Source organism: Oppia nitens, unplaced genomic scaffold (assembly GCF_028296485.1).
Source record: "Oppia nitens isolate AA-2021 unplaced genomic scaffold, nextdenovo-longstitch-racon4-pilon3 scaffold8_pilon_pilon_pilon, whole genome shotgun sequence".
NCBI classification, from domain to species: domain Eukaryota; kingdom Metazoa; phylum Arthropoda; class Arachnida; order Sarcoptiformes; family Oppiidae; genus Oppia; species Oppia nitens.
Window position 1 is genome coordinate 910,337 of NW_026533252.1, and position 24,296 is coordinate 934,632.

The 24,296-nt window shown below is 27.9% G+C and overlaps 2 protein-coding genes across 3 annotated transcripts; one reads left to right on the forward strand and one right to left on the reverse strand.

The window, feature by feature from the left end:
• The first annotated feature begins 1,595 nt into the window (after positions 1-1,595).
• On the forward strand, positions 1,596-5,261 carry LOC128964295 (uncharacterized). Its single transcript, XM_054310876.1, has 2 exons — positions 1,596-3,008; positions 5,073-5,261. The coding sequence occupies exons 1-2, from the start codon at positions 1,896-1,898 to the stop codon at positions 5,244-5,246; spliced, it is 1,287 nt and encodes a 428-aa protein (XP_054166851.1). The 5' UTR covers positions 1,596-1,895; the 3' UTR covers positions 5,247-5,261.
• Positions 5,262-6,642: 1,381 nt separating this feature from the next.
• On the reverse strand, positions 6,643-20,409 carry LOC128963862 (protein pangolin, isoforms A/H/I/S-like). 2 transcript variants are annotated; one of them, XM_054310388.1, is made up of 8 exons: positions 19,803-20,409; positions 11,026-11,189; positions 9,593-9,735; positions 8,827-9,484; positions 8,660-8,727; positions 7,582-7,682; positions 7,425-7,497; positions 6,643-7,347 (listed from the first exon to the last, which is right to left on the reverse strand). In XM_054310388.1, the coding sequence occupies exons 1-8, from the start codon at positions 19,960-19,962 to the stop codon at positions 6,837-6,839; spliced, it is 1,878 nt and encodes a 625-aa protein (XP_054166363.1). In that variant the 5' UTR covers positions 19,963-20,409; the 3' UTR covers positions 6,643-6,836. The 2 variants fall into 2 exon arrangements, with proteins under 2 accessions (XP_054166363.1, XP_054166362.1); XM_054310387.1 differs by having other exon boundaries at positions 6,644-7,347; positions 8,669-8,727; positions 19,803-20,408.
• Positions 20,410-24,296: the final 3,887 nt, after the last annotated feature.

Consider the following 24,296-nt stretch of genomic DNA (forward strand, 5'->3'; position numbering starts at 1 on the left):
TGCCATTAATTGGGACATCGATGTCATTATCACTAAAAGACGTATTATTATCATCATTATTGGTGTTATAATACACTATTGTCGACGAACTCGAATCAAGACTTTGTTTTACTGTTTGAATCTTACGGTGACTTTTGGCAGAAGTCCTTGTTTTCTCTTTAGATAACATTTTCTTATCGATTGTCTTATCTTTGACTATCCGTCGTCTATTGATTGCATCGACGGCTTGTTGTCTGACTAAGCGATAGTCAAACGGTGTCTTGAATTTGAAATCAGGCAATGAAGACACACAACTGACTTTCGATGGACTGAAGTAATAGCTATCGTAAGTGACCAGACATGACGTGAGCCGAAGTGAGTGTCGCCACCATTGGTTCTCCGACTTGGGKTTCACTCTAATCTTACGATGTCTGACCAGTCGATACTTCGGTGGATACCCTGCTGTTTGCGGTAACATTCGGGTCCATTAAGTGTGGCCAACGTTTGAGTTTTTACTATTGACTTTACGATCGACAGCATTGCAGACAACAAACCAAATCAAGTGATAAAAACATAATTCAATTTCACTGACAGTTTGTGTCCGACAAACAACACATCAATCAATAGTCAGAGAAAACACATTTCAAAATGTGAACCAATTTTTACTATTTGTCACCAAAACTACTGTCAAATCTCAATATTATATACACTTATTGCTGACATTTATTATATTATTAAAATAGTTTTACATTAAATATAACTATAATTTAATTATAATATTATCAGTTTTATTGGTTGTTATCATATCTAAAATAATTGACTAACTTTTCAATTGTTAACTATTGTACACTTTTGGGCCATAACTTTGTTTGATTAACATTAGTATTAGTATTATTAATATTAATTGTAACATACAGTACATACAATATAAACTGATAGTTTTCAAAGTTTAAAACTTTTTTAGTACATAATTATTCAATTTATGAATTTARTGAATGAATTTTATTGATATGCAAACTATTAGGTTCCTGTTTATTATATGTCGTAAATTTTTATTAATTTAATATAATTAAATAATATGAATAACATTTTGTTATCTTTTAATTTATTTAAATTTTATAGTTTATAGAGTCTTAAATAACGTATTTTTATTATTATTTTTGTAATAATGAAACAATTAAACTTTAAAAAGTTTGATTAAACTATAATTATTTTTATTAATAATCTAATGAATACCAGTGCTTAATATAGATTATAATATATTGTATTATTTATTAATAATAAAAGTGATGACAACGTCAGTAATGGCAACGAATGGATGCGGAAAAGTCCGAATTGAAAGCAAAATATTGCTGTAAAACAATAGTTAAGAGTAATTAAGTTATAATTAGACATATTTTGAGAGCGATATGAGAGAGATGTGATGGGATGTTGTGATGGGATGCGATGGTGAAGGACATGATTGGTATGAGAAATGAGTGCCAAATACACTCCTAATAAGGCTATTCTTGGAGAGACTGACTGACAAAAGCACTGCAATAGTGCTGTATATATGCAGTGAAGACAACTGAGAGCATGAGCTGAGAGCTGATGACTGTGTCGGAGTACATGAAGATGTGATGCCAGAGTGTCACCAAAAAAAGATTTTTACTTAATTTGGTCACTAAAACACTGAGATTACAGTTGTGATAGTAATATGTATGCCATGGATTAGAGTCTTATAGTAATATAACTTCACATCGCATATGAATTAAATGTTTTCAAATGAGAGGGAGAGCTGTGAAACAACTCTTTTCTTGGTTTTCATTGAATATCAGCGATAATAGCGTAATAGTGTTGGAAGTGATTGTGTGGGCGATAATCAAATAATAATCATAAAGAAGTCATTTGTGACTTTTTTTTTGTCTTTATATGGAATGAATACGAAATCTAAATGTAAAGGTAATCAACAAATGACCGTCACTTCCATCACATCGCACACACCTAAGAGTCCTTACCTGCAAAACATCGATAAACAAGTGTTTGATCTGAAACGTCAACAACATTTGTTAACTAATTCAACAAACGTGTCGTCACCGCCACCGAAAAACTTCAAATATGGTCAACAACAACGGCCAGACCAGTCTTCTTCAATAATTCTTCGTCAAAAACTTCTTCACCGCAACAAAAATGGCTCAATTGTTGGCGTTTCGGGAAATACATTGAAAAACCGACGAAGTTATAGTCGTTCGCATAATAATGGCTTTAAGTTTCATAACTTTGTTGTGAATGAAGACAAGAGGTCGTGTCTTGAGGAACAACACGGAACCAAAAAGATAACTGTTTCTCATTGGAAACGACCGAACAATACCATTGTAAGCACCAATGATAGCGATACTCAGCAAACCATCACTCAATCTAATCCGTCCTCTCATTCAATACTTGAAACACTTTTGGCGCCCAACTCTTCAAATGACATAAGCAATCAAGTATTAGTTGAAGACAAACAACGATTAAGCAAAAGAAAACCATTACATGTGAGAAGAGTTCTTCGACAACATCAACGCACCCATAATATGTCAATTGATTTACCAAAACCTCGAGTTTGTGAACCACAAGTCGAACCATTAGATCTTTCATTCAAAAAGATTAACTTTAGTGAAACACTTGATGACGAAGATTCCGACTCTAGAGACAATTGTTTAGACTATTTGCCATCAAATGATAATTTCATACAAACTATTTGTAACAATGATTACTATCCGGAATCAGAATCGGTTCAAAACCTAATCAATTCAGTGAATCAATCGGCAGCTCAGGCATCGGCTATCATTGCATCCGTCAAGTGTCCCATTGTTGGCAACAGTTTGGCATCCAATGTCATCGGCAGTCATACATGCAATGACTCATCCATTAGTGATAAGAAGTGCCAAAATAATTCAGTCAATTGTGTTGTGGCGTCAAAACAGATGAAACAAAGACAAACTCACAGAAGTATTATTAAAAAACAATTAGAAGAGACGTTCAAACAAAATGGATTTCTTGTTAAGGTTTTTACAATTTATTAAATTATTTCATATTTATATCATTTAAATTTTATTAATTTAATTATTTAATGGATATTTAAAGACTGTATATTATATAATAATTAATTAATTATTATCACAATTATTAAATAGTAAATAAAATTATAAGATTATATCAGATCATTATCATCAAAGAAATAGCTCATTATTTTATAATAATTAATATTATTAAATATGTATTAATTTGGTTGTAAGGGTTAAAGATATTATTATTTATACTGTAATTATTGTTTACCTATAATTTTTAAAAAATATAAAACACGTAAAAGCTACAAATTAACTATTAAAATGTGTAAATATCTTAAAACAATAAAAATATTAAGAAAGATATGAAATGAACTATTATATGACATTTTTTATAGCATTTTTATTTTATTTTAATTTTATCACGAATTCCTGAAAGGAATACGTATATGCATTCTAAAAGTCTGTCCGTCTGTCCGTCTGTCTGTCCCACGAGGACATAGGTTCGAATCCAGGCTCCGCTGCAAAAATTTTTTTTGATTTTTTTTTGATTTTTTTTTGGTTTTTTTTCTTTTTTAAGTTAAGGAGATCGTATGGGAATGCTTTTGAAGCATTCTCAACTGTTTTTTTTATTTTTTTTTAATTTTTTCCTTTTTAAGTTAAGGAATTCGTGTGGAAATGCTTTTAAAGCATTCTCAACTGGTTTTTCTTATAAAATCAATTTTTGCATATAAATAAAAATAATTGAATAAAAAAAGACATTTACATATTTAAACTTCAAGATAATAACTATAAATACTGAATACATTATAATATAACAGAAGTTTAAATATTATAATTACTAATACATTTAACTATGATTTACAATATTATAGATAACAGTATAAATGGTTTGTCATATTAGAGATAAATTGTTATATATTTAAGTCAAACTTTCATATCATATAATAGGATAAAAAACGATTTAATTTGATATAATAATTGCAGAAAAGGAAGTGAAAAAGTCTTATATTGTATAAACAAATTATACAATGATTTAACTTTCAAACGACTAATACTAATTTGAATTTTTAATTATAATTATCAAAATAATAATTATTAAAATATATTGATAATTTTATATTAACAGATTTTAAATAGTAAATAAAATATTGAATTTAAATTTTTTCTTTATTTTGTATTGAGTTGACAAACTTTTTATGATAGACACTGATTACCGGTAATTAAATTAAACGATAAAAAATAGTTACTGAATACCAAAAGGGATAAAATTAACAATTTGTCGAAATTAAACTTTATAAATATAAATGATTTCTATGTATTTTTAATATTTATTTTACAATTATGAAATCGAAACTTTTAAGATATTCAAATTGTAATAATATTTTGAAATAAAAAGTTTATAATACTTTGTGAGCACACCTTTATTTGTGTCATTTTAAAATAAGATATTTTTATATATGATTTATTGTGTCTTATAAAGTGTCTCAATATTATACTTTCATTTACAATATTTACAATAATTTTAATACGACAAGTCTTTAATTATTATTTTTTTTAATTAACAAAAATATAATGCTTAACTACTACTAATAATGTTAAATAAAAATATTTACATATAAACATATTTAATATAAACAGTCAATTTTATTATAATCTAATTTTTCTAAGAAATAGTTTTAATTTTTTCAAATTAATAACATGTAGTTATTAATATTACACTTAATCATTTAATCACTGTATTACAATTATTTATTTATATAATTACTGTATATTGATAGTAAAAAAAACTTAACCATTGCTAACACAATGTTATCTATATTTACAATATATTTATGAATTTTAGATTATTTGACATAAATATGTCATAAACAAGTACAGTAATTAGCAATAATTTTATTAGTAAAAATTTTATGATAACATTTTAGAAAAAACTATTTTATTTTTAAATAAATTCTATATAGATTTAAATTTGAAGTTAAAATTATTAATATAGAAATATTTAATATACTTTACTTACAATAAATGTGTGAAATATCTATAAATAATTATTTTATTTTATAGACAAAACAAGTGAGTGATGCCAACAACTCAGCCATGTTTTGCAAGTTTCGTCAGTTACGCAAATATACCCGATATTACCTCAAGTCATGGCACCATCACTTACCCGATGAGGTCAACAAATTATGGAAAGGATTTTTGCCACCGAAGACTGAAAAGCCTAATTCTAGTCATTAATACAATTAATTAGTGTTTGATTTGTTGTGCATTTGTTTTATTTGTTAAATAAATAATAATTTATCTAAAAAATTAATTTTTGACAGAAAACCAATGAAACCTCCTTCTAGTCTTTGAATTTTCATTGTACCGGTACATCATATTTAATGTTTTTTCTCAAATTATTATTATTATTATGAAGATATATAATAATTTGATTTATTGAAACTAATAAAAATGTTTTTCTTATCTATTATTGATGTTTCTTAATGTTTTTATCAACTAATGTTATCAGCTATTGATATAACAAAATATATCAACAAATTTCATTATATTTGCTTTAATTCAATAAAAATTTTATGGTTTCAGAAGTTAATTCAAAGTAAACTCCTCTTTAAAAAAATAATTACAATAAAAATCACATATAATATATTAAATTTAATTAAAATATCTTAATATATTTAATTAAAATCAATTGAAATAATACAATTTTATTTATATATATAATACATATATATATATTCCCAATACAATCACTAACATAATTCTTAATATAATTATTATTAAATATCTGTACAATTATTTGGAGATATCGATCATATTGTGAACTGTATTGTATTTCAAAGGCACACATAATTGATTACAAAAAAAGCAAATTACATAATTATTATTTTTTAGTCATCACAGGTAAAAGGGTATATAAAAGTAATTATAAAGTATAACTTTTTGTCAACAAAATAATTTTAATTTAATTTAAGAATCAAGATTTGAAAATAAATATGTTTTTACAACTTAAGTATAAGTTTGTCATTAAAACAACAATTAAAAAAATAACAAAATATTAATAATTAAATTTATGTTTTGACGTTTTGTTTATAGAAATCAATTAAAATATCAAATATGTTTTCTTTCACTTATTGCTGAAAAACATAATTTGTAAAAATATAAAACTTGATAAAAGTTTTACTATTAAATGTTGGGCATGATTTGGATATTTACTGTATTATTTTAACAACTTATATATATATATTATATTTAACATATAACTGTTTTCAATTGACATATTTATAAAATTCGCAATCATTWTATATATTTATACACTTTGTGTAAAAATAAGTAATTTAACCTTAAATTACAATTTTAATTATAAGCATCGTTTGATCCACGCTCTCATTATTAAATTATTAAAAACATTTACATTTCAAATAAATAATCATAAGAAACAAAAAATTCAAATATTGCCTCAAGAATTATAAAATATATATTCAAATATACAAAAAAAAGATATTTAGAGATCATTTAACAGCTAATAATTATAACTCTTACAAATTAAAAAAGTTCACAAAACTTTTCAATTAAATTATTGATAATTTCTTGAATAATTTCTTTAATCAGTAAAGAAACAACTGATATATTAATAGATAATTAAGACTAAAATATATGATATTTGATAAAAACAATCATAAAATTAATGATATATTTCTTATAAATTTCAAGCTCTTATTGTTGTCTTTTTGTTTTGAGTTAATGAATGATTTTATTTTGACACAATGTTTAGATGATTTTGTAGATGAAAATGGATGAACTGCTAGTAGTAGTAATAGTTTTACATTAGGCCACTGATAACATGGCAGGAGTCGATGATTCAGATGACGGTGGAGTTGGCAGTTGTGGTACAGATATTGGATCACTTGTTGTCATATTTGGAGTTTTAGACCTATTATTCATTGAAGATATTGATAATGATGACGGCGACCTCACTTGTGGACAGTGAGGTCGCGCTAATTGTTCAATACTGAATGGACTATTACGAGGCGGACAGGACTGTGTTGTTATTGTGGGCGCCGTTGACATTTGAACTCTTGCGTTGATCTCGTTGTGTATTTGATGAATGAGTGGTAGGTTATGGTGTGAATGAGGTAACACATAATCACTATTAGGAACAACTGGTGGACTCGATAGACTCATCTCCGATGATAGCGTCATGTTATCGACATCGCTTTCATTGGCACTCTTGGAGTCGGGTGTGGGCGCCTCTATACTCTCCACACTTCCGATATTGTCTTCACTTTCACCGGCAGTGTCTCCGTTGTCCAGATAACGAATGCATTTCTTTTTCCGTCTTTAATAACAACAAAAAAATACATAACAATTAATTACTAACTTTATTAAAAAATTATGTATTATCTCTTTGAATACCTGCACGGTTTGCACCAATTATTTTGTTGATCTAAGCCAAACCTGGCCCGACATTTCTTGAGAGCGCCGCCTTCTTTAGTAATTTAAGATAACAAATAAAAAACAACAAAACTTTAGTCAATAAAATTAAATGTTTTGTCAATCAATTGGTCAATACCTCCGTCACTGTTTTTGTCTCGTTTTTTCTTCTTTTTCTTAGCATTTGACGCATAGTTATCTCTAGCCGTCCAACCCGGGTATAACTGCATATGTAACTGCCTGTACAACACATTTGATCAAAATAAACAAAATCTTTAGTTATACAACCAATTAATCATAACAAACAAATTATTATTATTATTATATATATAAATATTTCTATATATTATGTTTTTATTGTGAAAGACTAAGAGTGAGAAAATTAAATTATTTAGTTTTGTTTATTTAGTTCACAAAATGCATATTGAAGTCACGATTAAGTAGTTTTTCAAAAAAACTAAAGTGAATAATAGAGATAATGATTATGAGGTTTTTTGAGTATACAAAAAATATGTAAAAATACAAAACAAGCATTTAATTTATTTAAATAACTTAATTGTTAATATAATAGAGCTGTAATTATTAGACAATGCATTAATAGATTTTTTAACCCCATATTATATAATATTATAGAGTATAATGAATATAAACTTATATTGTAATGTTTATATTTTATGACTTAATTGAATGTATATAATAAATATCTATATCACTGGTTAGTCACCTATGAATTTTTAACGCAAATAATTAATTTTTTGACAAAAAATGTGAATATTAATTAATGATAAATTGTTGTCTCATCTATATTACATACAATACACAAATTACACACAAAATAAAATTAACAAATTAAAAATGATTTATTTATTTTAATCAAAAGACAATAATCATTTTTCATATGAATATACGTTTTTAAGATAAATGTGTTGTCTAAATGAAAATTACTGATATAATAATAGATAAGTAAAAATAAACAGAAAATGCATTTAATGAGAGGAAATGGCATAAAAGTGTATATAACTTAAAAAGTCAATGTTTAGCTCATAGCATACGATATAAACCTTTTAAAAATAAGTCTCATTTGTTTGTTTTGTTTAGTTATTGGGGTAAAAGGTTTTTAAAGAGTCTGTTTCAAAACAAAGTGCATATGTGTGTGAATGTATGTATTACTGTATGTACTGTATGTGTGTGTGTAATGGAAAAGTAGTTTTACAGACCAGACATACCTTTCCTTTCTTGCCATATCATAATATTTTGCCTGCTCTTCACGAGACAATGCGTGCCACTAATAAATCAATTCAATAGACAATTAATACATATATTTATATGAGACATCATGTCTACTATAAAAATAGACAAATGTATTGGTCATGAAATAACATACCCGTCGTCCGAGTATCTGATTGATTGCCGCACTTTCTTTGAGCGTACACTCGGCCACTACTTTCGGTCGCATTTCTTTCATATATAACATAAAACTATTGAGCGGTTTTTTGACGTGTGGTTTATCTTTGTTTGATTTCATGGGTTTCCCGTTATAACTGTCGGGCGTTCCGGGGGATGATATCGAATGGTTGGCACTATTGGTTGAATTGGGAGGACTACGAACATTGGTGGCACCGTTGCTATCACTGCTGGTAGTTGTAGTTGAGCTACCATTACTTAATCGGCTAAGCGATGAATTTTGATCGACTGAATGTGAAGATGAGTGTGAATAGGGAGGCAAAGAGTGTCGTGAATTGGTTGCACTGGAGCTCGCATTTACACCGTTACTATCGACACATAGATGCGGATGCGAGTGATGACTACCGATACCGGCAGATGCGGCCGCAACTGCAGCTGCCAAATCGGGATGCTTTGCACCGGCACTGGCTGCCAACAGGGCTGGATGTGTCAGTCCTGGATGACCAGTCAGTCCCGGGTGTGGTGTCATGAGTGGTGATCGTGTAAACGGTGAAAAACTCGATGTATGAACTGATGGTAAACCCGGATAAGGATTACGAAATGCACTGGTAGTCATTGGATACATTGTTGGAGTATGCCTTCAATTATTAATTTAATAGATTAACAAATTATTTTAAAATATTTATTTAATATATATATATATAATGTTAATAATTTACAAAATTACAAATAAATAGATAACAAACCATTGGAGTTGTTGTGCAAAATCGGGAAATACTGGATGCGAGTATTGTCCGTGACCTGAGAGGGGGTACATCGGTGGTCGAGGCATACCCCCTATATGTGCCGGTGGTGGTTGTGGAAAGGGATCCATGTTTGGCATGATGAACTATACACATTTTCAATTGGTAAATTAGTTAGCAAATTATTGTCATAGACTGAGATAGATAGATAGATAAATAGATTTGAAAGCACTTAAAAATTGAGGTGAAAATATCGATATATATGTGCAAAAATATTTAATGTTATTTGCGATCTCTATGAGCGCATCTCTATAAACTATATCATCACACTGTTATATAACTTGTTTGATGTATGCCGCTATTATCGCATCTAAATTCAACTCTATCATTTGACCACATATTCGCATCACATATCCATGTGGTTCACTGCCATATACATTGATATAAATTTATATCCAATTCCCAAATCATCCCTACTTTTTTTATACACTTTTTCCAATAACTGTGAGTATGCTATGTGTGTGATAATAAAGTTTCAACTGTAAAGTGAATTCATAATTAAGTGAATGGAGTGGGAAAGTGAAAGAATATGATAGAAACAAATGAATGGATGTATGTATTAATGTATTGGTTAGGCAACAGGCAATGTATTACTATATATATATACCTTATATACTGTATATATGATATCGTATTGTATGATATGTTGGATAACTAATATAACAATATAATCAAAGAATATCTACTTATTGTCCAAATACTAATGCTTTCTCTCGTGTCTCTAGTGATAACAGTGCTAACGGTGCGGATAATCTATAGTATGTTTCAATGAAATAATAGTACATTTGATCCATTACTTGCATTACACACACACTCACTCACTCAATGCACTCAACTCACTCTACCATTACATCACTATATTGCTGATGTAGTCTCACATCATAGTTAGCATTGGATTGCAATATAAGTTCTCAAATGATATTATGACCAATAATTCCCATTTGCTTTTCACCTAAAATCTATAAAAATCATGATTTATACTAAAATCTGTTTCACTCCAAAAGCTTTTTCATTTAATTTAACAAAAATATAAAGTTGTAATCTCTATCCCTATATATATATATATATATATATATATAAGTTTTTAAATGATATTGATTTTTTGTGCATATAAATCAATATTATTTTTTAAGACATTGTTTAAAGATAAAAAATTAGATATATCAGAGTGTAAAATAATATAATATGTACTGTATTTTCACTTTTATTTAACAATAGTTTTACAATATAGTAGTATAGTATTACAATTTCTGTATTACATATTATCAGACAAACAAAATATTTAAAGAATATTACTGTAGATATACTATATTAATAATTTGGAAAATAAATTAAATAAAAAAATAGTTAAATAACTAAATAAATAAATAACAAACCATTGGTGTTGTTGTGCAAAATCGGGAAATACTGGATACCGGATAATCGGAAAATTGGGGAAATAATGCCCGCGACCTGAGAGCGGATACATCGGTGGTTGTGGGATACCCGCCATGTGTGCCGGTAATTGTTGTGGAAAGAGATCCATGTTTGGCATGGTGAACTATGGATATTTACAATTGATATATTAGTAAATATAGTCATAATCATATAGATATAGATAAATATATTTGAAAACACTTAAAAATTGAGGTTAAAAGAGCTATAGTATGTATATTATGTGTGCAAAAAATATATAAAGTTAATTGAGATTTATATGAGCGCATCGCTATAAACTAATATCATTACATTATTATATGACTCGTTTAATGTTTGCCATTATTATCGCATCTAAATTCAAATCTATCATTTGACCACATATTTGCATTACATATCTAAATGATTGCAAAATGATACCAAAAAAAACATTTACTATATATACATATATATATATAGATCTAAAGAGTAAATATCAATACTATTATTTTCTTAAGACATTGTTTATGGTATATGACTTGTAGGGAGAGAGGACTTGTAGATATATCCAGGAGTTGTAAAAGCAATAAATATTGCACTTCACAGTACAACTACTGGTATAGAAAGCAAGTATTATAATGTATACATAAGTTAAACCATATTTTGTTGATGATATAGGAGTGTGCAAAAAGGGAAAGTCATTTTGAAAAGCGTTGGTTGCTATCAATTGAAGAAGTGATAGACTAGAGAATTAGGATTTAATATATTCATTGAAATTGCATTCAATTTGATGCATAACAGATGTAAAACAAAGTTATAGTCAATATGTGTTGTATGAATCAAACACTGGTGCCAATGGCTGTGCCCAATGATGTCAGTGCTAATGGAAAATGTAAGCAAACAGTTGAATGAGTTGTCGTTCATTAGTTTTGTAGTCTTTAACATAAGCAACCAGTCGTTTGGATAATCATTTTCTTTCTTTTCCGTTATATATACATTGAAATAACAACATTACAACACAAATAATATGTTAAATATTATGTACTTTTTTGGTTATTTTTTGGGCCCACAAATATATATAATATAAGCCATGAGCTAGTAAGCCGTAAGCGCTTTTGGTTCATTAGATACATTGAATCCACTATAGGGCGCATCACTTTGGGATCAATTGTTACCATTCACTACCCGACTCCCTCTCTCAGCAGCCAATTGTCCGATATTTTCAGCATTTTTAGACCAAAAACTGTGGGATCCCTCTCCTATTGCGAATCCATTTGTTTGACATTAGTTTTTTACAAAATACTTATCCAAATGTAAACTATTTTATAGTGAAATGCATTTATAGAGAAATAAACTGATGCAAGTTTTTAGTGCCAAAAAAATAAACTCCATTAATACTGGCCCTCTCGCAGATGGGGTCATAATTTCATTCAATATTATGTTATGGCTTTAGAAGTGGGGTCGCAGATCTAGTATTAGGTCCAACCCCTGTGTTGATGCTTTTAACCCTAAGTTAGTGGTGATGTTTGTAAGCAATGTATACATTCCTTATTTGTATTGAAATATTTTAGATATAATACAGAGTAAAACACATCCAAATATAAAAGGAATCCATTTGCCAGGTGTTAGTCGTGTTAAACAGTCATCTAATATTCAATACATGAGCTCTTCCTCTCCAATAAATATATATAAATCAATACATAATCCTTAATATCAAAAATTGCACTCAAATGCATCTCAATAGACCTCTTCTCTAGCATTCATCACAACTTATTGTAGGATTCAATACCTTTAAACAACGTTAACGACACTCCTTTTGGGTGATAATATATATTTCAATAGTCATACTAAAAAAGATTTAAAGACTCCCTAAAAATTAATATTAACAGTTAGTGAGTGAAAGAGAGAGAGAGATTAATGTAAATAATTTGAGCACTTTTATGTATGTAACAAATATGTACAGTAGTTATTCATGCAAATTGAAAAAAAGATAACTCATATAATAGGCTTTAACTAACTTTTAAAATATTAATTGGATAAACATTTTTCTCATTAATGTACTTAAAACCGTTGATATTATATAATATAGAAATATAATTTGCTTTGCGATGCATAACGACAAATACAATTCAATTCTGATAGACTATCATATAAAATATATGAACTTTCAATGTATTTAAATAATAATAATAATGAGAAATTAATCATTTATTTTGTGTTCAAAAAGCTTTACATTTAAAATGAGAGTAAAATCACTTCTTGCAATACATTTAGTATTAATGTATCTCTTCTTTTAAAAAGCAAAACCTAAAAGCCATGTATTATATGACTGAATGAATGCAAATGTTCCCCAATTAGTGCAACTTTTGCAGCAAATGATACATTTGTCACTTCCTCTCAAGTGTCGAGACCCACACACACCACACAAAGCCATTAGTTCCCATTGACTAACATTTTACAAAAACTTACACATATTATATTAACATTGATACAAAAAACATTATTGTTTTATCTAAATTAAATAACATGTCCACCACTGTTCCAGACATATTGCCATTTTATTAAAAACTACATGTGCTTTCAAATATGTGACATTAAGCTAAATGTTAGTGTCTGATAACAACTTTTTATTACATAACAATAATGTGTTTCCTTCAATCATGGTATTCATGTTGTTTTAAAATGCTTCAATATCTCATATAATTATCTTTTAATATACATAAATATATAGTTATATACAGTATATATTAATCAAATTGAAGATATATATAAAAATAGTCAAACAGTGACTTAAATATTTTATTTATCTATTTAGCCTTAAAACATGTTACATAATAAATGCTATGAAGGGTCTAAAATATGTCGTTTGCTTTTATAAATAGGAATCTTAACATAATATCTTCAAATATACACTATTAATGGTTTGCATTTATCAAATGACATTCAATTGAAGATTCAGTAAAAGTCATTTAAAAGAAATCGTTGAGGATATGAACTCATCAAATAAGAAAAACTACAATATTTTTTATAATTTAGTACTTATATTATATATACACTGAATATTATTAAAGTTTCAATTTAAAAGCAATAAATAGTATTCACTAACAAAAAAAACACTATTTGATTAATCAAAATAGTTGTTATATTTAAAAAACAATTTGTTTATATATCCCTTACATTAAATTTTAGTGTTAATAGTAGAAAATAAAGCAATTATTTACAACAAGTAGTCAATTAATAGAAATTTTATTTTTTAAAAACTGTTTACATTTCAATCTCAATAGGACATCAATAACAATATATTACTAACAAAATAAAAAGTAGACATTATATTATTATTATGAAAGAGAAAGCCCTGATTAAAAAGAGTAGAGAAAATGTAATCAATTAAAGATCACTGAGTGGAAGTATTACAGACATACCAGTGCTGATGATTATATTCATGTATATTATTATTTAGTATATGAAAGGAGTAGAGAGTAAGAGTAGGTTTTGCATAGGTTTGATAATCTCTACAAATTTTAATGAACCAATTCTAGTGAAATAACACAAACGACTGGCAAATAATAGCTATACTATAAAAAGTTTTGCTTAAATTTTTGTAATTCATTGCTTCAAATTTATTAGTTTTTAAGTTTCGCTTACAATATATGATATATAGCTAACCCTTGACTAAAATTGCCTATTTTTATGGTTCAAGTGCTTTCTATAGTATATACGTAAAGAAATTTTTATTTTTAAATATTTTTTCTCTAAATAATATATTATTCTATTTAAACATCAGGTTTTCATGTATAAATAATATTTCAAATTTTTACTTATAAAAAATAAATATTAAAAATACTAAAAATTTAATAAAAATAACTGATATTAAATTCCTTTTGCAAACCAAATTATTATACTATATATACATATAATTATAGATATATATATATAATTAATTTTCTATACAATTTATACTGCAATATATTATTACATTATTATTATTTGGCAACACTTAAACGTATATACATAATTCAGTGAAAATATTCAATCATCAATTAACAATATAATAAAACACATTGATTTGTATGCTTCGCATAAATAATATATTATATATATATATATATATATTTACAAATATATATATATATATATATATATAATACACACATTCACATCATGAATGTATGTATGAATGGCTCGACGCCCCTGTCATTATCACCGGATAGTTGGGGTAAAAATTATTTTACTCTTTATTTTTCACATCCTTAACCAGAGGCTATACAACAACAACAAAAAGTCGACCACAAGTGTAGCAGTGAGTGAAAAGCTAATAAAAGTAGTGTTGAAGCAAAAAATTGAGAGTATTTACGACTAGAGTGAGAGAGAAAGAGAGAGAGAGGTGTTAGTGTGGATAAAAAAATTGTTTCTCAAACCAAACAACAATATAATGATAGCGTTAAAAAAGTTGCTGAAAATGGAGCGCTCGAAGGCTATGGTAGGAAAGCACATACAATATGAAGACAAACAGTCATATAATGAGCCAAACGTTTCAATATAAACATATATACGAAATACCTGTAGCCCTCTCTCTCTATCAATTCAACGGACTTTCACTCTCACTAATTGGCCTTTTGATGACACCCTAAGCATAAACTACATTATCGGTAGAAGTCATATACAAACAATATGAGTATAGCTAATATGCTACCAATGCCGGTGCGCTCACTTGTAGTGAAAAAGTGGAGTTTGGGGAAGTATAGTATAGTATAATATAATAAAGAAAAGTATTAGCAACAGTCCAACGGTAACGTACATACACTGGCACTGACTGGACCACCGATGTCGACACAGGCATATGTATCGCATACAAGGTTTGGTCGCTTAATGAGAGATCACTAACTTTTCAGACAATGTATTGTAAAGATTAAAGGTATTCAATGCAATTGCCTTTTGGCTCATCTCATCTATCAATGCTTTTACAAAAACTAATCACAAACTCAGGACACACACAAACACATAAATGTTGTTATTGTCTGATTTTAAATAATATACTCATTTATAAATAATTTTCAATGTCTTAGTGGACATAAATTTTTATTTTTATTACATATAGTCATAAATTTTGTTTTTTCTAATGAATTTTCAGTCATTTTGATGAGTAGTTTAAAGGAGTTCACAAATATTCATGTGATATACTATAATATATATACTGGTTATCTAATTGTAGACATTAGTTATTAGTTAATCACATGTTTAGTCAGCACTATAATTAATATTGTCAACTCTAACAATTAACACCGTTTAATCAAAATAATTGCTATTTTAATTATATAGATTTGCATAAAATAACATAATTAATCATAATATAAAATATAATAGTTAAACAAGTTTTCTTTTTTGACAAATATTCTAATTATGCAAACAAAATAATCAAGTTATATATATATATTAAAGTTTTCATATAAATAAAATAGTATGAATTTAACATATACTCTAAAATTTAATAAAACTAGACAAACAAAAAATTATATTAAAATCTGAAAAAATATTTAAATGAAATATGTTTTTAAATACTAATAGTAATAAATACATATAAGTTTTAGTTAGATATCGTATAAATTTATAAAAACATCGATATAAATATGATAATAATTCTATGTTATTGATAATAAACAACCACTTTCTTATTTAACACATAATATATACCTTTAACTAATCACAAATGGGTCTAAAAATGTTTGTAAGTTTCCCTCGAGAAAGGCCTATAAATATTGAATGAATGAGAATAAGGTTTGGTTTGAAAAGTTGTGGTTTGCAGTTAACGTACAATACTGTGAAAAATATATAAATATATATAATAAGTGTTTACAATGTATTGTAACCTTAAGAATCTTTAAGGTTATAACCGAAAAAAGCACAGGTATTACTGACATTATATTATTATTGCTTTTTGACTGAAATATACAACACTCCATGAGTTTGTCTCAATTCATGGTAAATGCATCTAAAAGAGGGCAAAATTGCTTTCTTTCTCCTCTCTCTCTCTCTCTCTCTATTTGAATGTTGAAATTTTCAACTTGAAATGTTTGGTTTGTGAAAAGATAAGATTATGTTTTGGTTTTCAGTGCAAAAATATTTTCACTAAACAAGTGTGTATTAAATGATGATTTGTTAAAATTATAGCCAAAAAGCGTGCATTTATTTTAGGATTTAATACAGTATATATATAGTAAAGATTTATGAATTTAATTATCATTTTATATTTATTTTTTATTATATTCTTACTATATCAAAAAACAGATAAATATTTTATTTTCTGTGATAAAATTTGATATCAATAAATTATAAATATGATAGAAATATATTTACTCAAAACTTTATGGCTAAACTGAATCATCGATTGTTATGTATAAATAATAAATATAAAATAAAAGTATGTATCTATAAAGGCATCTATATTTTTTTTTGTTTAACCACTGCTATGCAATATAAATACTATACTTATAAAACAAATCTCCATTTCCCAGAAAATTATATCCCTGTTTAGGGCTATTATGACTAATGTCATCACTTTTAGCAATATATTTATTGAAGACTTGAAAAGTGAGATAAACATTTCAAATAGATTTCTTGATGTTTTTTATAACATAATAATCATTTAGAGATAAAATCAGAGGATATGCAAGAATAAAATCAAGAATAACTGAGAAAATATATGATATTAGTGATGATTAGAGCGCAGCTCAGCCTACGATAGGCCAACAATAACACGGGAATGGCATCGAAAACGGCCGTCCAAGTAGTGTTAAAAACACTATTATACGTCTATCGATTAGTTTGTCGACCAATAAAAGTGAGAAAAAGAGGAGTGGATTGTTGTACAACTCATACGCATATTGACATCATTCATATCATTGATAAAAATATATATAATAAAAGTCTCTCTCAATACAAAATACTGTATATATATATAATCGCATATTATTTCAGTTATTGTTATACACTTTGTCGCCCTATAAGCAAATTGTAATATCAATATATACTGTATATATAAAATATGTCATCGTTTTTATAATGCTAAACATTGCATACAAGTGCCCGGAATTACTCTCTCTATTATATTATCAATAGTATATTATATGGTTCACACCTCCCTCGAGAGCTCGTAAATGTACATCATATATATAAATATATATTTTTGTATATATATATTGTATATCCATATAATATATAATACATAATATATTGATTTTTATGCTCAAAAGATTTGCCGCCGAAGAGTGAGTTGTTGTCATTTGTAGACAAACAACGACTCAATTATTATGATTTTTGTTACATAACTTAATGATGTATTTGACTAAATATTTATTTTATTAATTAAATACAACTTTACTGTTATGTTTGATTTGATAATATTCATTATTATAAAATTTAAAATCATCAAAATTAGGCAATGGATATATGTTTAACATAAATATTGTATAAACTATAACATTATACTGTAGTGTATATAAAATATGTAAAATATATGTGCATTTAATTTGATTCAAATGATAACAGAATATAAATATAACTTAAAATGCAAAGTATTTTATGGTTCCAAACATTTCAAAGACAAACATTGAAACCAAAAGAAGAAATGTTAGTTTCATTCACTTAATTGAACAAAATTTTTCATTTCATTTGATTTCAGGTGTCTTTTAAACTAAAACTGAAAGTTAATTGCATTCAAACAGACAAAACTAGAAACCCTTCGCTCCCCTCCTCACAAACCAAATGAAATAAATAGTCGTTATTTTTATCGTATGATTTAAAATATTTATTTTTATTTTATTTTTCTTAGTTTAAAAACTAATTTCTAATAAAAATATATAAATTAGATTCAAAAAAGCTGTTTTCAAAACTGCTTTTTTTGAGTCACAACTCATTTTTGTCAGCTCTGAAGCCTCACTCTCTCACATGAAAATTATTTCAAGGATTAAAGTCAGTGAAGAAGTAGTGATTGCAAGACTTTTAGTGCATTTTTAAATTTAAGAGTTTATTAATGTTTTATGAGTCGAGAAAAATATGTGAATATATATTAAGTGAAAGTTTTTCACATCTCTTTAGTGGCAAAAAAATGTTTCTACAAAACTTCATTTCAATGGATATATAAATATATAGATATATCAAATGATAAATGTTATGATTACGAGTCAATCGCTTATCAAACGATATTTTCACAGATTTAATGACTGATTACTGGGGCTCTGGGATTCATGAGTGCTGACACCCACCTCCACAATGGGACAGGCAGGCGGAGTGGCACTACTATTATATATGGTAGTGTTGTAAAAAGCACAATAACCATGAAATATTAGTTGACTCTGACTAACAAAACCTATTGTTGTGTGAATTTATGCACCACTTCGGGACACACTAACGACTTAAGAGATAGATATGTCGAAGTAGTGGAACAACCACTTCTTTGTGGGCCTGGGATGGGGTGTGGGGTGGAGAAGCTGGGTATACATACAATGGCATGCCTAACATTCCCTGGTCTTGTTGAACACACAAACTTTGAATACCACGCCTGCTTGTTAAGAGTGCTATCAAAGTGTTGCACATATACTGTATGTATACATACATACATATATACATACATACAGTACATACAGACCAGAGTTCAGTTAACCCAATATAACATTTAACAACTTTTCAATTGGCAAACATAGATCCCAGAGCTGAGAGACTGGATTTAAATAGTGGTCGAGTGGTCAGTATTTGCTGGTCATACCTGTGTGTTGTTCACCTTCAGTGATTAGGCTAGTCTTGAGATCATTGAGGTGTTCGTTGGTCTGTCGGTTATCATCGGCCTCTTCGCCCTCAGAGCTAAACACTTTTATCTCATCACTAGAGGCCAGATCATCGGATCCACCGCTGCCTACGTGAGGCATCACTCAAGATTTGGTCGACAACTAAACCAAAATGTCACACAACAACACACATAATCACATTAAGTACACATAACGTACTGTTCATTATTGGCAGTCATAAGCTGTAAACATAAAGCGCATTGTTTTTATTAATATGTGTTTTCACTCAACAGTATTAATCAATTTGTGGCGAAAGTCGTCAAATCAGTCAATACTTGAATATTTGTGATTTCAAACTAAATGCACTTTCAGTGTCTCTCACAACACAACACAACACACAACACATTTACTGTCTATCTCTCACTGTATGTATGTATAGCTTCTCATTCAATAAACACACAACACTTACAGCGCATTCCTCACTATAGTCAACAGCCAATCACATCAACACAACATTGCATTCACTGTAAAGTATATAAAAATTTTAAGAACCTGTCTTAAGAACCCCAGGCTCTCCAGCGCACCATTATATCTGTATATACACTATATGTGCTGTACATACATATAGTATATACATACATACTTTGCATCTGTACTCTCTCTTACATATACACACACATACATACATACATACACACACACACACACACACACACACACACACACACACACACACACTGACTGGATTGGCTTACAGTGCAATCACAGTGAGTCTAAAAATCACAAATTAGAGGCAAACGTATAATAAGAAAGTTGTGGAGTTTTCAAGGCTTTTCAAAGTTTATTTATTTTAGTTACAGAGCACTGACACACAGTCACTCTGCCTCTCTTTCTCTCTCTCTTTCTTTCTTTCTCTACCTCTCTCTCCCTTTTTCTCTCTTTATTTTCTGTCTATATGTCTATCTATCTAAAAACAACATCCCATCCATAGGCATAGGCATAGACTAACATTGAATTATTTATTTGACTACTTGGCACCACCACGTGCTCCACGATTAGTGTGTGTGTATAGTGCTGTACAATCAAATAGATAATACAATCACTGTTTATGACTGACTCGTAATCTCCAATACCTGTAGTGAAGAGCTGTTATAAAATTGTAGATTTTTATTATTTCAGAGATTTTATGCTCAGATTTGACTCTTATTTTGCACAATAACTTCATATATACTGTATATACAGTACAAGACATACACTACAATCAATGGTCTCAATATATTTTTCTCAATACTAGTTGTAAATATAACTCAAACAATAAATGCTTTATTCACTATAAAAATAAACTTTTATTTTCTCATCAATTCTTGTTTAACTCTAAAACAAATATTTAATCTTTTATTACAAATATTTATTTAAATCATAAATAAGAATAAAAAATAAGTAAAAAGTTTTTACTGATTTTATAGCATTATATTATTTATATTATGTATAGTTGTATTACTTAGACTGGTTTATATGATGGAAATAATAATATATGTATAGTAATTGTTTTGAAATGTAATTATAATAGTAATGAGAAATAAAGTATTTTATGTATGTATTAACTGTTAGTGTGTTTTCTCTCACATCACATGTGAAAGTTGTGAACAAAATTTGTTTTTTCTCTTTAGAGACCAGTTTGTGATATTGAGAGTTGAAAATAAGTGGGGCTTAGAAATTGAATGGGGACTCACATACAGGGGGTTGGGAGGGCCAGTCACACAAACTGGCTATAATAGTGATGCCAACTATAATTAATCAGAAAGTAATGTCACGATGAAGGCACAGAGCACTGGGCTATCTCTGGCTCCGGTATGGTATTAGGGTTCAGCCCACTTCACATCCCTGTTAACTAATGCCCAGATCGTTGTGTGTGCTGTCAGTACTGTATTTAAGATGTAGTCAATTATTTTCATGAAATCGTTGCCTATTTTGCATTATAAGAGCGTTAAAACACAGCGTTATATCCGTGCACTTGTTGTGGCACTTCTTACACTAACTTACAGTACAACCAACAGTATAGCCTTAGAGTACATCCAACAGCACAGCCATCAGTACAGCCAACAGTACAGCCAACAGTACGGCTTGCAATTCAACACATTTGCCTCAGACCTCAGTCAGGCCAGTACTTCCTCTCTCTCTCTCTCTCTCTCTCTCTCTCTCTCTCTCTCTCTCTCTCTCTCTCTCTCTCTCCACACACACACATACATAGACTCACTGACTCTCTCTTTCTCTTCTTTTTATATATATTTATGTGAACATTGTTTAGAAGCAAACATAACAGCAATGGTATGCTATGTTAGTGTTAGTTGTAATGTCTAATACTTGGTTTGAATGTTGATTAACATAAATTACACTTAAGGTTTGCATCCATTATTTGTTTTATATTAACTATGAAGTGATTTATCATTACAAACAGCCCGTAGCACTTTGTGACCACATTGACCTTCTAGTGCATTGGCAAATGCAGGCATCTATGCATAAATGGCATAACACACTATAATAATAATAATAATACTAATAATAATAATACAATACACAAATACATAACACAATACATAAGCTTCTGGGCGGCGATACATCCGATGCGAGAAATATGCATCAAATGTGTACCCAAACAGTCATAACACACGCAAACCATAAACCAACTCAAACTCTCAGACTGTCGACTCTATCCCAACCAAACTGTTTGTGTAAACTGTGTCTCATTTATTGGTCCTTAAAAACCACTCGTTATTATATATTAAATGTTAGTCAATATCATTGAAATACCATTGAATTGCGAGAAAAAATCTAAGACAATGTGATATTTGATTGAAGAAGTGCTTCGATGGCCTTATTTGGCAAAAAAAAAAGTTTATTCAATACTATATAAGAGATGCCCTGAGCTATGATATAAGCAAATAATAGCGGCATCTCTTTTGATGTCTCAAAAACTCAATCATCTTTCAAATACATACATAACATACAGTACTGAATATGTAGTCAACATTTCCTTAATCTATAACACGATTAATAACTAATAGTCACACCAACAACAATAACAACAATAACAACAACAACGAGAGTCAAAATATTTATTTCAAATAATTTCATTATTCCGTAAAATAAAATACTTTAGAAAATCAATTTAAAGGCCAATTTGATCATCTATTTAGACTAACTAAGCCAAAGATATGGTATATTCCTAAAACAAATACATAAGTTTTATTTATATACTTAGCGCTGCTTTACGGCACTAAAACAAACTAATCAATTGCATAATGTATTTTTTAACTAATTATTTTTCCCTGAATAAACTGCAATAATAATTATTATTAGTGATATTTGCTTAGAAATATCAAATCTGTGACAATATAATAAAATTCGTGACAAAATAAACAAATTGTAATTATGTCAAGTGATTACTTTGTTTGGATTAACAATTTAAGTTCATTTAATAATAGAAATAAGTTGAAAATGCATTAAATTATTAACAAATGGGAGTATATTTAGATGTCATCAAAATAATGGAACTATAATAATGATTATTATTATTATTATTAACAATAATAACAGGTGTCAACCCATTAGAGGCCACAACAAGTCTAAGTGATTGCCTGAGGCAAGGGTTGGTTGGCTTCAAGTTCTCAGAATCAACAGATTCTCCTTAGCTTTTAAAGTATTACTGTTTTTATGCCATTTAGTAGTAGTCTAGTGTACTGTACTAACAAATAAACTAATAAAATCATTGCTATATCTAAATCTTTTCAAATATTAATTCACTTTTATTATTATATTTTATGCTTATATATTCAGTATATACCTGTATATTATAAGTTATAACAATACAATGCATTTATTGTATTGTGTATCAAAAATCAGGGATCAAATAAATGTTTAGTTACGCAAAAAATATTAAAGATATGTTAATAAAACAAAATTTAAAATTAAGAAATAATCAAAGTTTCATCTTCAACACTAAAAATATAAATTATTTATTTTACATCAGGGTTAAGCAAGTTTTTTTTGGTCAGGGGGTGTAATGGGTGGGGTATAGAATTTTATTGTATTTTTGAACAAATATTAATTTGAAAATCAGAGAAGTCATGAAAGAATTCCCATAAAATTTCTCTCTAAAAAATCTGATCAAGCTAATTTATCAAATCACTTTAATTTCTATATTTATTAGTGGTTTTAATAGTAATTTTATTTATTAGTATATTTATTATAAATTATATATAGAAAAAGTTTTTAAAATAATTTTTTCTAAACATAAAATAGAAATAAGACATCTATAAAATTAAACAAAAATATTAATTAACTAAATTTTTGAAAAAAAATCTCTATTTTATTAATGTTGTGTAATATTAAAACCAGATGAAAATTATTATTATTTGCATAAACTTATTTTTTGATATCTTAAACTATATTTCATCAAAAAATATCCTAAATTT